The sequence below is a fragment of the Teleopsis dalmanni genome, chromosome 1, assembly GCF_002237135.1.
Source record: "Teleopsis dalmanni isolate 2A chromosome 1, ASM223713v2, whole genome shotgun sequence".
NCBI classification, from domain to species: Eukaryota; Metazoa; Arthropoda; class Insecta; order Diptera; family Diopsidae; genus Teleopsis; species Teleopsis dalmanni.
This window is the reverse complement of record NC_051846.1, coordinates 62,426,975-62,441,292: the sequence shown is the minus strand read 5'-3', so window position 1 is coordinate 62,441,292 and position 14,318 is coordinate 62,426,975. Positions and strand designations below refer to the sequence as shown.

The following is a 14,318-nucleotide window of genomic DNA, read 5'->3' as shown; positions in this document are numbered from 1 at the left end:
GCTTATGTAGAGTTATTTCTTTGAAAGTTCTATAGTTTGTACTCACATATAGAGATAATAATTGATCATATTTACATTACACCCATTAGAGTTAAGTTTTTATTTACTTAAAATATGTATTTGAATCAAGATGTTTTATTTTAATTATAATTTTTTAAATTGTTGATAAAAAAATTACTAAATAAGACATATTCAGTTACTTTAAAGTTTAAAGTTACAAAAATAACAATTGTAACTGTTGCACGTGAACCTAGATTCTAGCTGATATCGTTTCAGTTCTAAGGATAAGTTTTAAGTATATTTTTATGCTAAATTTGCATTGAAATGCAGTTGGGATTTACAAAACTTAGTTAAAATTGTATAAATGAAAGTATGGCTCAAAAGTGATAACGACAAAATGGCCTTATAAATTCAAACTAAAATCACAGTATACCATTTAACAAATAAACACCACTTAGAAAGATTTTGAATTAAAAGTCATAGGAAAAAGAAATGTAAATTTAATTTAATTTATTAAATAAAAATTTGTATTTGCACCAAAAAAATAAAAAAGTTACAGTTTATTAATAAAATTTAAAATGAAAAACAAGCAACAAAAAAAACGAAAATTCCTAATATATTATATATGAAAGACATTTAATTTTTACTCTAGAAATTTCAGCAATGTCTAACGTACAAGAAGTATCTTACATTATACCATACGCATAGCTTTTATCTTCTCATCACCTTCTTTTGAATCATCCAGTTTCAGTAACAAACCTTAATAGTTTTATATAGTCAACCGTGTCAAGTGCCGTTTATTCCCTAAGGATGAAATTTTCTAAGTAGTTAATTTCATGTCTAAAGAGAAACGGACAGTGTAATAATAAATGTTCAATTCTTTTCTCAATGCTTTTATTCTGATATCTTCATCAAAAGTCCTGCTGAGGGTTATCCAATATAATCGTGTTTGTACTTATCAAAATATGACCCATAGTGACGAATATAAGCAAATTAACACTACTTCTTATTTAAATCAGTGGCGTTTTAGTTACTTTGGAAATATTTTAGGTCAGATATATAGGGAATTTTTACCATCTCTCAGGAATTCTCTATTTTGTCAATAATTTTTTGTTTTAAAAGGTTTTTTAGAGAAAATACGATTTTTACTATCTCCCAGGAATTCTCTATTTTGTCAATTATTTTTTGTTTTATAAGGTTTCTTAGAGAAGATACGATGATCCTTTCATTTTATAATATGTCGATTGCGTAGTACTGCTTCTTAGCATCTCATAGACTTTTCAATTTCTAGCCATATCAGATTATACTGGAATCGAAATTAGGTGAATTTGTAACACTTTTACTCTTTTGAGTGATAAAACGATACTAACCCGGTTGTTATCTTCTCGTTATTGTTAATGCAATGGCAATTTGATTATATCAATCTATTTTTTGATGGATTTTTTTTTTATTTTTTGATATATGGATGTCTATATATATAGATATTATGGTCTTTAACTTGACTATAATATAGACATTGTATTACTTCGTAACACATTATGAAATGAAGGCGTTGACTTCAATTTCGGAAATCAAAAGCTAAATTATCTATTTAATGTATCTGAGAATATACCAACTTTCCTTATTTTTTTTCCAGTTCCACACCGTCAATACACATATGGATCGGTATACTACTGCTTAACAGTATATAAAAGTCTGATGGTAATTGACCTATTTAAAATCGTCAAGAATATACCAACACCTCTATTGGAACCACCACCAACGTCATTGGAATGAAGTAGTCAATATTTCACGGAAGTGCTCATAATGGTTATATGTGAAGCTCTTCAGTAAATGAAGAATGGCTCTGATTTGAATGCATTTATTTCTTGATAAAATTATGTTTGTCAGCAATTTAGAAACCAAAAAGTTATACTAAAGGAATATTTCGAATGAGGAGCATGAAGAGCTGTTATCTTTGTAGTTCTGAGGGGCTCCCATTATAAAAGCAGCAATAGATTTATTCATTTAGAATGGATATCTTTGTTTAAAGCACATAAAATTAACATAAAACTATTATTTATATTTTTTTTCTGTTTTTTATATTTTCTATGTTTTCTGTTTCCTTATGGTATGTTGTTCAATGGACTATTATCGATTAAATAATATTGTACATTACTTCTATAATAAATAAATATATATATTCCTTTTATAAATGTTAAATAAGTCAGTATGACTAACATTAAATGTATATTCAAAAATTCTCAAAACTTTAATTTTAATATTTAAATGAATTTTTTTTTATACAACAAAATTGAAGATGGAAATATAAAATTTAAAAACGACTTATATTATTCAAATTTTAGTGGTGGAGTCCTTTTTCCTATGTTTTTTTTTCTTTATGGAATAAATTTCAAATGCAAAACCAAGAAAAGTCCCTTTATATTCTTTATTTAGAAAAGTAATTATGCAGCTAGGTTGGAGACATATCATAGTTTAGTGGATTGTCATTGTTTGAAGAATAATACGACACAAATGAATATGTTGTACATTACCCTTTTAAATACACATACAAATGATTTGAATCTAAAATAATGTGTATAAAAGGTTTTGTTTTCAACTTTAATAAATTGTAAAATCTATAGAAAGTACCAACAAATGACAATTTAAGCATAGAAGAGGAAAAATATTTATTTTTTGTTTTTATTGTTATATATAGATTTTTTTATTGGCGTTTATATAGCATATATAACACATATTTTAGCTACAAACTCAAACGGAGGGAGATAATTTGTTGTTTTTTCACGATTTTATACTACAATCTTGTAGTCTGAGGTTCTCGAAAATGCAAAATTCGGGTGCTTTACGAATCTACCGTCATATTACTATTTGCGTTTATTGTCATTCATGACAAGTTAAGGAACAAATCACTACCTTTATTAATTTAGAGTAATTTAATTTACTCTATAAAAGCTAAAGCTAATGTTGTGTTAAAGAGAAAGTCTTGTAAACATCACCTCTTACAAAATCGATCAGGTTCCATATAATTGGAAGATTAGATAAGCTTACTCGTTGGTAAAACTATTGATAAACATTAACTCACTAATATATAAGCAGTTTAATAAATACCGGGATTGTCAAATATAATATTTAAAATTTTTATCAGCAGTAGAACCAAAACTTTGACACCGTTTTATTATTTTATATGAATATGTCACCTCGGGGATTGCCACCTTGACGTGGTGAGGAGGTTAAGTAGTTACGAAGAATCTTCGAGCGATGCCGACGGTAGCTTGCTACTGGTAGGGCCTCCCTCGCCGGTAAGGTCGAATGAGGAGTAATGAAGCTAAGCGCAGAATCAGAAATCAAACAGAATCAATGCGATAGGTACAACTGCAACCACATGCCCCAATGTTCCCCTGGGAACGTACTGGATTTGAACTGGATATAAATCAAAATTTTAACACTATAATAAAATTGGTACTTCTTTATAATTAACAAACGTGGTGCGTAAGACGTTAAATCACAAAGTGGTTGTGGATATATGTCTTTAATATATATGTACGTTTATTTGGCCAAATGTTGTCTTATGGTAGAAGTGTAAAACATAAAGCTCGCAAAAAAAAGATCGCCAAATTAACGAATTGACACAGAAACGTCGTATACTGGAAATGAAACCCTTGCCCCTCCGTTAGGAAGGATCTTTAAAATTTATTTTATATAATGTATTAAGCTTATTTGCATAAAAATAAATTTATATATATGGTACGTCGCTCTATCTTTATTCAATTAGACCTCATACCATTGCGTCTCCATTAATAACAATGACACAATTAAATTCAAGTTCGTTAATAAATTAATGACAAATTATTTTTCTACCTCATAATTTATATTTATCTTGTTATCCTATTGTTCTCATGTACGAAATAATTAGAGCTAATAGTCATGGTAACAATTTGAAAAGCTTGTAAAACATCGTACGGCAGGTCCCCAAAGTGATTTAATAGAATTTTGCTCTTATTTCCATTGAAAACTATTCGCCACAAAATCCATGAAATTCAATTAAATTAAATGCATTTGCGTACACTTTTAAGGATTCGCATTTTGCAGTGTTTTGGATTGGGTTGGAGGTTGTGGAATGGAAGGATTTGAGTCTCACTTTGCTATGCAAATCTCAAGGGGACATAAACGCTCACTGCTTGTTCCTTTAGCTTCCTTCTCATAACATTTTTTCCAAGTATGGTAAAATGATGATGACCACGAAAGACGATGACAACGTTTTTCTATCCTTAAAAGAAAGCGAAATACATGACGGAAGTAGAAAAAAGTTGACAGAATTTTAAAATTTTGAAAGAAGAAAAAGAATCCTTTATTAAAAGAAAAGCTGGGAAATACAAAACAAATTATTTTGTTAAACAATAAAGGCAGTTAAGGTCAAAACTTAAAGAAGAAAACTGTGAAGTTAATATTATAATTTTTATTGTTTTAAAAAATTTTAATAAAATTTCATTATTGTATTTCCCTCTCATTACAATAAAATTTTTATGATTCATCTCTGCAATTTAACAGAAAACTGTCGTTATTGTTATTTAAATGAAAATTCTTTAATTTGTTTCGCTGGCGCTTATTTGCAAGCAATTATTGTATTTTTATTAGATTTACTTTAAATGACTTCGAAATTGCATTGGAAATGGTTTCAAAATCCCTTAAAGCCTCTTGGTTTATGAATATGAATCGAACTATTAGTGCGTCCGAACTGCATAAGCAGTGGTACTTTACTAAATTCCCCGAAGTACTGTAAACTCATATGGTCATGTGAACTAAAATTATATTTATAATCCACCACATTAGCCGTCTGCTATTATTAAATTTATTTGAAATAAATCTACACAAATAAATATAACATAGTAACTGAATTAGTTTGAAATACAAATAATAACTTTGCATCTCTCAAAATTTTGAATTGGTGGCCTTTTTGGACTTTCTATTTACTTAGAGTTCTCAAAATTTCAATTAACTAAAATGTTTTTACTTTCGAGGAAGTTTTATTGTTAGTGTAAGGGAATCACATTACTGCATAAAATTTATATTATATTCAGCAATTATTACAGATAAATAAATGAAGATAGAAGCCATCAAATAGTTTAAAAGTTTTTTAAGGATTCGATGTCGATGTTGGCACTATCTCAAAAACTAATCAATTATAGTTCAATTAAACTAAGTTGGCTTTTAAGTATTATTACATATATGTTATTCAGTAATTTGGATTACAAAGATTTATTATAAGTGCAATTAATTTTAAAATATAGTTTATTCTTTTACTATCATTTATCGCGGAATAAATAATTTTTTTAACTCGTTTTGTATTTGAACTGCAAGTAGACTGTGATAAGTTGATTTATAGTTTATGTGCCTATATTAATAACTTCAAGTTAGTGAAAATGTTGCAATATCCAGAGGAAGTTATTAAGCATAATCAATTGAATATGACATTAATTTAGCGATATTTCTCGCACTGTTTCTCTGTCTGTCTGTCTTTTGTAAATATATTTCCATAGACTGCTTTCTCTGCTTGTGCTCCTGTGCCTCAACTTAGCGAAAGAAATTTTGGAAAGAATTCTCTTAGGACTGATAATGAAGGAAATGTGATGAAATTGGTTGAGCGCATAATGTAGTCATTATGTATTATAACTGCTGAAAATGTTTAGAATTAACTTAAACCGAATTATATACAACAAAGCATTCATGGTTATAAATCTTATAGTGACAATACTCATTAAAATACCAATTTATGATTGCTACAAACGATTTAATAAAGATATAAAAGACATTACAGATGGTGGGAGGTCTGGGCGTCCCAACATATCCATCTATGTTGAAACGTGGAAAGATTTAAAGAGATTGTGCTTGTTAAAAGAAAAATGATCGAAAGAAAGGATCCTATAAGACCAAAAATATCATACGACTCATTGATGTGATTTTTATAAATATTATGAACATGAAACGAATTTAAAAATTTCCTCACTATTTGCTTTCTAAATTTATAATTGTATTAAATAATAAAAAGAAAAGCACTTTTGGTTATAGTATATAATTATTATTTTTATCACATTAAATAGAACCATCAAACAAACATATTTACCCTGCAAGTTTAATGTATTAAAATTTAGTGTATATAGCAATAAACAATACGTATGCATATAAAAGTTTGTGGCACAGATAATATTTTATAGTCATTTATATTTTATATATTCATATAAAGTTTTGAATTTCATATATTATTAGAACATAATAAAGAAATATATATATTGTATATAATTACATTGCACAAAAGAAGATAGCTCTATCGGCTGACTTTGCTATCATTAAAGTACATCAAATATTGATGACAAAAATAAAGATCCATTAAGATATAAAATAGGATTGACTACAGTCAGTTGCTACAGTAACTGATTACTTCCATTGTAGTCCAATAGCGTGAAGTACAGTAGTTAGCGCAGTACATAAGTAATATCTTTCTTTAATTCTAACTGTATTGAACTGGGATGAGTGCATAACAATATATGTTTTAATATATTTGTTTTATTCATTGAATCATTCATATTGAATATAACAATAAATATTGATATAAAATTTCTTCTATATTTTCATTTGGAGAAATTTGTAGCCTTTACTTAGCTAAAGTCTGTATATGAAGATATTGGTCTGTTCTTTAAAATTAAATAAGTTCTGCCTTCCCTATTGAACATCTTTTATCACCAATGATACTCTTAAATCTCTGTGAAAGTTAATATTTTTATAAAACATGGCGCATCTGTCAACATCCTGAAAATATTTGAATATATTCTTTTTAACTTTTAAGCATTTAATACCGGATTCCCATATTTTAACGGACAGCTACTGCAAAAGGGTTTTATTTCCCAATTATATTTTGAATTTCATATTTTGTATACAACTGTTAATTTACATGATACATCTATTAAACAAAACAATGAAATTAGTTTTAAGTTAGTTTGAATCTTTTTTGACGTTTTGTTAAGATTACTCTTCGACAATGTCTTTTTTAGAAATCTCTATAACTATTTAACGTAGTTGCTTGAAGACATTTACTGAACACATTTATTTTGTTTATTGATAATTGATTTTAATGTCGGGACAGTAGTCTTACTTTAGGATAGAAGTCATATGAATGCGATTTTCTTCATTGGCTTTTATGGGCCATGTTGGTATCAGAGCTGTGCAGTAATGAAAATATTTATAATTAGATTAGGTACATTCAATTTATAATTATCATGAATAAGTAATTAGGAATTGAGTTGCAGGATTATAATTGGAATTGACTGAATGAGACCAATTCCTAATTACAGGAAATTGGAATTGAGATTGAATTACAATTGTAATTCAAAAAACCAATTCCTAATTACAGGTAATTGTCAAAAGTAATTGTCTTTTGAAGAACCAGCATCAGAACTTTTGAACAATTAGAAATTTGTTGAATTTCATATCTTCATTTGTAACTTGTCTTTGCAGTTAGTTTGCTCTCTCATTCATAGGCTTTTGTTGGGTTGATTGTTATCTACTGCCCAAGTAGAGAGACATTGTTTTTCATTGTAACGTACCTTTAGTTTCTAAGGAATTTGCAAGTGATAGTCTTATTGTGCTATTAATAAATGTTTTAGTTAATTTGTTAACGTTAAGGAATATTAACATATTCCTTAACTATAGTAAATATAGTAATGACACTATTTTTCTGTCTTGGGGAAATGCAACATAGGGCTTTAAAATAAAATCCTTTTGTACTAAGATAAATATTCTCTTGTTTAAGAATATACAATAGATGTATATTTAATGGCATCAGCGTTTGTGCTATACTTTATATAAAGCGCGAGCTATATCTTTAAATATGGATACATATGACTTCTTATTTTCCAATGACCTTTTAGCTAATGATATTATTCGATAAACTTGCTTGATTATATTGTATTTAGCAGTACAGTCAAACTGATATTCAGAAAACACTTCATTAACTGAAAATATGAAAATAGTCTGTGTTAACATTTTTCAATATATTTATATTAACAGTAAATATTTATGGGAGTCTAACTTATCCGTAAAACTCTGCCGTGATTTCATCCTTTCCGATATTTTTCGAAAATTATAATAGTATTAGTAAATTATGATATTAATTTTATTATTTAATATTATATAGCAATTGATACATTAACATATATCCTTGTTTGATATAATTAATTGATTTAAAAATATAGTTCAGTTTCTAAAGTATTACTGTATAAACTGCTTTCTTGTGTTTTTTTTAAATGCTATTTAAATTATTTTATCATTTTTTTTAATAGAAACCGGCTTTTAATCGAATTTCAAATTTATTTTAATTTAAGTCAAATTTCCCGAATAAATTATTAATCGTGATATCAAAATATTCGTTTGACTATCAAAATATTCTTTTGGAAAATTGAATAAGTCAGCCTCAATACATATTATATACAAGCATATATACAATAAAATGTGAAATTCATGCAGAAAATCAGTGATTGTCAAAATTAGCAGAAGGGAGAAGTAGATATTTACGCTAAAAATTTGCTCAAGCGCACTAGTCTAGTGCTTTGATGGGTTGCAGGAGGTGGCTTCTACGATAACAAATGGCAATGGCCACTTGTTGATTCAAGTATTTATTTGTTCTGCGACTGTTAAGTTTTAAAGACTGGAGTGATATCTAAATAATAAAATTGAGTGACCCTTATGCAGACGTTAATTAAAATATAGATTTAATGTTGATATATGGTTACTTATAGGATCGATTAAACAATATTTGGTAAAAAATTTATAAAATTTGAGACAATTCCATATTTAGTTATTTAATTTTTACTGTATAACTATATTATTTAATAATTATATAAATTTGATATTTAAAGTCAGATATGACGAAAGAAACTGTATTTTTCAATAGAACCAATTATTTTTTTAGAGGTATTTTGAGTGAACTACTGTTTCGAGTATTTACAAATACAATGTGTATCAGTTGTCTTTTTGGAAATATTACTATAATTAAATTATTAGTAAATAATTCTATTAAGGCTGTAAGTGTCAAAGGTTGAACTTATGCCCTGTCAAATTTGGAGCTCAGAGTCAGTGTTAATCATCCAACTGACCTAAATTCATACTTGACTTGTATGTATTTAAGATTAACTCTAAGTGGTCACGAACGGTCGAATCTCCTTGCATTTATTAAAATCTTTATGGTGTATTTAGTACTAGCGGTCTGTGAATATATCTTCTCTATTGATATCAATTAAGCTCTGTGTTGAGGATAAACGAGTTTATTTCAGAGTTTGTTTACCTAAATAATGCTTGATAGATGAAAAATTTATTTTGTAAGATAATTGGCAATGTCATAAAGTGTTAATGCATTTATAAAAAGTTTACGAACATTAAAGTTTTTCGCAAAAGTTATTAAAATATAACTAGAAAAATTAATTTTAAATTGATATATCTTCTATACCGACACACTTGAGATACACTTCAATTCGTAAAGTGCATTTGCTTAAAAATTGTTAGTGATAGAGTTATCAGTTTTAAAGCAATCGAATTTAACTTTTGCAAGGACATGACTTGATACCACTAGTAGCGCTCATATAAATTAGCATTTAAAAATAAATTGCTTTTAATATATACTATTTTACATAAATTAATACTTTAATATTTACTCATAGATGTGAATAATAAAGTTACTAAATAGTAAATGTCTTTGAATAATCTTTAACATGTTTATGTGTGAATGGTATAGAAACTTCAGTAAAAGCAAAGCTTGGTTTTTTTGTTTTTATACATAAGATGTATTCTTTTGACATTGTCACTCCAATAGAATAACTTTTGGTGGTAAAGAATAACTTGGCATCACTGCCCAAACCAGTAAGCATATGATAAGTAAAAGAATTTCAAACAAATTAAAGGTTAAATTTCATAAAAAAGTTTTTTATATAAATATACATATAGACAATACGAGATCGTGAATAAATTCGTTTATATAAAAATCAAACTTCTAATATCACTAGTTAATGCTAAATGAGCAAGCAGCATTTTACACTGTATTATTTTTCTTGCAGTTATCGTATGACTTCTTGCTTTTATTTTAATAATTGTGTTTTATATTTATTCATGTATTGCATTCCTTGATGAACACAGAATTAAAAAAATCCTTAATAAATAATTAACTTCTTCACAATAACTAACCTAACACTCGTAACAGTTGTAAACAGCTGACTGCAGTTTTCCATTTTTTTACAAAAATCATTCACAATAGATCAGCTTTAAGATTTGGTACTATAGTAGTGCGAGTGGCTTATTCGTTGAGCGTTTTCAGGAAAGTGGGGTTATTTTTTGAATTTTGTTTTTGCTTTGCATGTTAATTTTTAGCACCATGTGTTTTATTAGAGTATTTATGTAAAAAGAGTACACCTATATATGTATGTCAAAAGTTTGAAAAAATCATGCATTGTATTCAACACTTAATGGACGTTTGATTGGGTGTAATGTTTTTTTTAAACTTTTTAAATGGAGAATTGGCAACTCTTTATTTATATAAAATTAATGGCCTGAGAAAAATTGACAGTTCTTGTCTAACAAACAATTCCAATTAGTTTCGAACTGGTTGATTTTTTTAGAATTTGCATTGTGTGTGAATTATTTATAAAATAAAAACGGATAATGATTGATAATATACCAAAATGGTATAGATTAGAGTTATTCAATGATGATGACGATGACAACGATGAACTGGAACTCCCCGTACTGAATCAACTTTTATTTCCAGATGAAGGTGACGCTGAATTCGATGATGAAATTATTCACGATGACCGTTTTGTGGAGGAGGATGATGAAGTTATTCACATTCACACATTTATGTTTAATGGTGAAGACAATATACCAATAGAAGAAGATAGCATGATAGAAGACGAAAGGTCTGAAATTATAGCTTGCGATGTACATCCCCACTTAAGCTTGGCGATTACCAGCGGAATTGAAGGCGGTGCTTTGTTATGGCTTACTAAAGAAATGGCACGCTTAGAGTACATTTCAGTAAAGCAAAAACTAACAAATTTAAAGTTTAGTCAAGATGGCTCGTATTTAGGAACAGGTAGTTGTATTGGTGAAGTTGCTGTTTATAGTGTACTACCTCCTTTACCAGAAGGACGCTACATATTTCATCCTGTGTTCCTGCTAAACGTGTGGCAATTTTCAATGAGATCATTAAATTGGTTACGCTGGCATCCTACTGCAAACATACTTTTCGCAGGCGGACATACCGGTGAAGTGCTTATATATGGTATAAAAATTAAGCAAGAATATGACTTTGTCAAGTTATTACCTGGCGAAGGTGAAAGCTGTGAGAATAGTGTAGTTAGTCATGATGGCGAAAAACTATTTCTCTTGTATATTAGCAAGATAAAAAGTTTTGATATAGAAAAATTCAATACTTTATGGATAGTTAATACTTATATTCTGCACAAAGAAATCGTATGCAATATAGAATGTTCTATGGATTTATCTGGTGAGACTCATGGTAAGAGTTTGTTAATATTTTATAAAAAAAAATAGTTGTCATCATGTAGCTATAGTGTATATTTACAATGATATTAGAATTGTTAAGCCTAGATGTTAAGCAGAGATATCAAACATTGCTTTTCCATCATCTTTAAATTTAAAATTAGTTGCAGTTTGCTTATATATATCTACTTTTAGTAATTCACTGGTAAATAAACTTTGAGACTATGCTGTCCATTTCTTGCATACCATTTATAAGAGACCCATATATATTCTCGTATTACGGTACTTTAAATATGTACATGAATAAAATGAAATATTCTAATTTTATTTTGTTTCTTTTTAGTTTGGATTGAATAAATGAAAATGTAGTAGTAACATCAACTGAAATTGGACATATTATTATTGGTAGTGATATACTAATATAAGGATGGAATAAGTAAAAATTTTAATTTATATATAAAAAAAGAACAGCAGAAAATTGTATCTTAACTGCATTAAATAATACCTCTATAAAATTTTTTAATTTCAATAAATACTCGTTTTATATAAAAACAATCAAGCTAAGAATTTTGTGGTAATTTTTTAAGTATTATCTTTGTTTGAAGATGAATTGTCTGTTAGTGATATCCTCCTAATAGGGTTCTTTTTGTTTCTGTTAATTAAACTAACAAAATACAACGATTAGCTTTTTATATTAATAAAATGTTGAGCTTCGAAAAAAGGTTTTAAAAAAACTTAATTTTTAATTATTTAAGAAATTTTATTAAATTATCATTTTACTAATTTGTAAAACTGTTCCAATTATTTCAATTCAACATTCAATTCAACATTTATTTACTTCTGCTTCTGAACTTATAGTTGTAACAGAAGGAGGTTTGATGTATACTTATTTTTAATTTAAATTAAAAATATTACTAATTAGATTTAATAAAAATATTAGATAAAAACAAAAAAAAGGTTAAGTTAAATAAATAGTAGGGAAATAATTGTAATTTTGCAAAATCTTATTCGTTTATAATAAATGATCTGATTTTAAGACTATTTACTATATATGTGAATATTGCTTTAGATGATTGCGGATCAATGCAGTTGAAAATGAGAGATTTATTGTCTCTAAAGACTGTAAGTAAGAAACAAAGATGGTGATCTCTTACTGAGGAGTAAATAGGGCACTCAAACATAAAGTGATTCAACGTTTCTTCAGTTTTTAAATTACAAAGTGTACAAAGGTTGTTGATTTCGAGTCTATGAATTTGCCCGTTAATACAAAAACGAGTGCAGTGAGTTGATGACAACCGCAATTGGGCGATAACCTTTGCCATAAAAAATTGCTTACGGTCAAAGAGGTAGCAGGCAGGTTTGTCATCCAGGGCTCTTAATAAATTGCAATTCATGGATTGTGAGTTGGCGGATTTTAGAATGTCTTTGAATTTAAGATATCTATGATAGCGTTCAAGGGCCGTAGTTCGGTTATCAATCCAAGTTGCTGCAGTCGGTGTTTTCCACAAGTTTGTCATATTTACAACTTTAAGAAACTCATTAAATTGTGTAACCCAATTAAATTCACTTGTAGAAGAATTATTTACGTGTAGGTAAATGAGACGAAGGAGACATTGTTTGGGATATCTTGATTGGTCCATTTGGAGAATTCGTATAATGAAATCGATTGCGCGTTTGAAAACTCTATATGAGATTTTTACAAGGCCTAGTTCAAGTCTAAGTTCTGCATTGTTCGTAGCTTGGGGGAGTGCTAACAAACGTTTGTAGTACGTTGATTGAACGATTTCTAGTGATTCACAGTAACGTAGACCCCACACTTCTGATGCATATAAAAGTGTTACGGATACAGTACAGTCGAAAAGTTTAGCCCGACCTTCCCAAGAATCAGATTTAAATTTACTTATAGTTTGTATTGCCGTACCGAGCGCCATTTTCCCTTTTCTTATGGCAGTTTCTGCTGCACATTTGCCTAATGTGGAGCTTGAGAAATTTACTCCTAAGTATGTGTAGGACTTCACGACAGAAATTTTTTGACATTTGTAAAAGAAATTTTCTGCTATTGGTCTTCCCCCTCTTCTAAAGTGGACAATTTGGGTTTTTTCCGTGTTTACAACAAGTTTGTTTTTTTCGCAGTAGCTTTCAAGTGCTAATAGAATTTTTCGTAAAATAATAGGGGACCTGGCTAGAACAACGGCGTCATCTGCAAAAAGCAGCATCAAAATATCGTGTAGACCATTAATATTGATCCCTTCAATATTTGCATTCCTTAGTTCTTTCTCAAGATCAGCAATAAACAATATGAAAAGGAGAGGACTGAGAATTTCTCCTTGGAGAACGCCTTCAGTAACAGAGATAGGATCGGAGTCTTTTTGTTGAAGTTTGATCACGAAGAAAGCCTTGTCGTAAATAGATTGGAGAATTTTAATTAGGCGCGAACTTATACCTTGCGAATGAAGTTTTTGCCAGAGCAGCATCTGGTCAATAGAATCAAATGCCCTTTTGAAATCAATAAAAAGTCCGTAAGCAGAGTTACTTTTTAGACGTAGATGTAATTGAATTGTTGTTTGAAGAGTAAAAATATTTATCAGTACATGATCTTTTTTTTCTAAACCCATTTTGCGACTCAGGAATTTTATTGTGTTGTTCCGCCCATGGCAAGAGGCGATCATGCAGAATATGGGTAAAAATTTTTAAGATAATATTGCATAGAGCAATGCCTCTATAGTTTTCGGGTGAGTTTATATCACCTTTTTTGTGTAACATAACAAGTACGGATC

The 14,318-nt window shown here is 28.6% G+C and overlaps 1 protein-coding gene across 2 annotated transcripts; it reads left to right on the top strand.

Moving 5' to 3' along the window:
* Positions 1 to 10,534: 10,534 nt before the first annotated feature.
* On the top strand, positions 10,535 to 12,058 carry LOC119671106. Of its 2 annotated transcripts, XR_005251766.1 has the most exons (3): positions 10,535 to 11,557; positions 11,737 to 11,823; positions 11,885 to 12,058. XR_005251766.1 is itself a non-coding variant. In XM_038081618.1 (2 exons), exons 1-2 carry the CDS (start codon positions 10,702 to 10,704, stop codon positions 11,896 to 11,898), a joined length of 870 nt encoding a protein of 289 aa, XP_037937546.1. In that variant the 5' UTR covers positions 10,535 to 10,701; the 3' UTR covers positions 11,899 to 12,058. The 2 variants fall into 2 exon arrangements, 1 of the variants encoding a protein (XP_037937546.1); XM_038081618.1 differs by lacking the exon at positions 11,737 to 11,823.
* Positions 12,059 to 14,318: the final 2,260 nt, after the last annotated feature.

Coding starts and splice junctions, on each gene's coding strand:
- LOC119671106 (XM_038081618.1), top strand. CDS start 10,702: ATGATTGATAATATACCAAAATGGTATAGATTAGAGTTATTCAATGAT.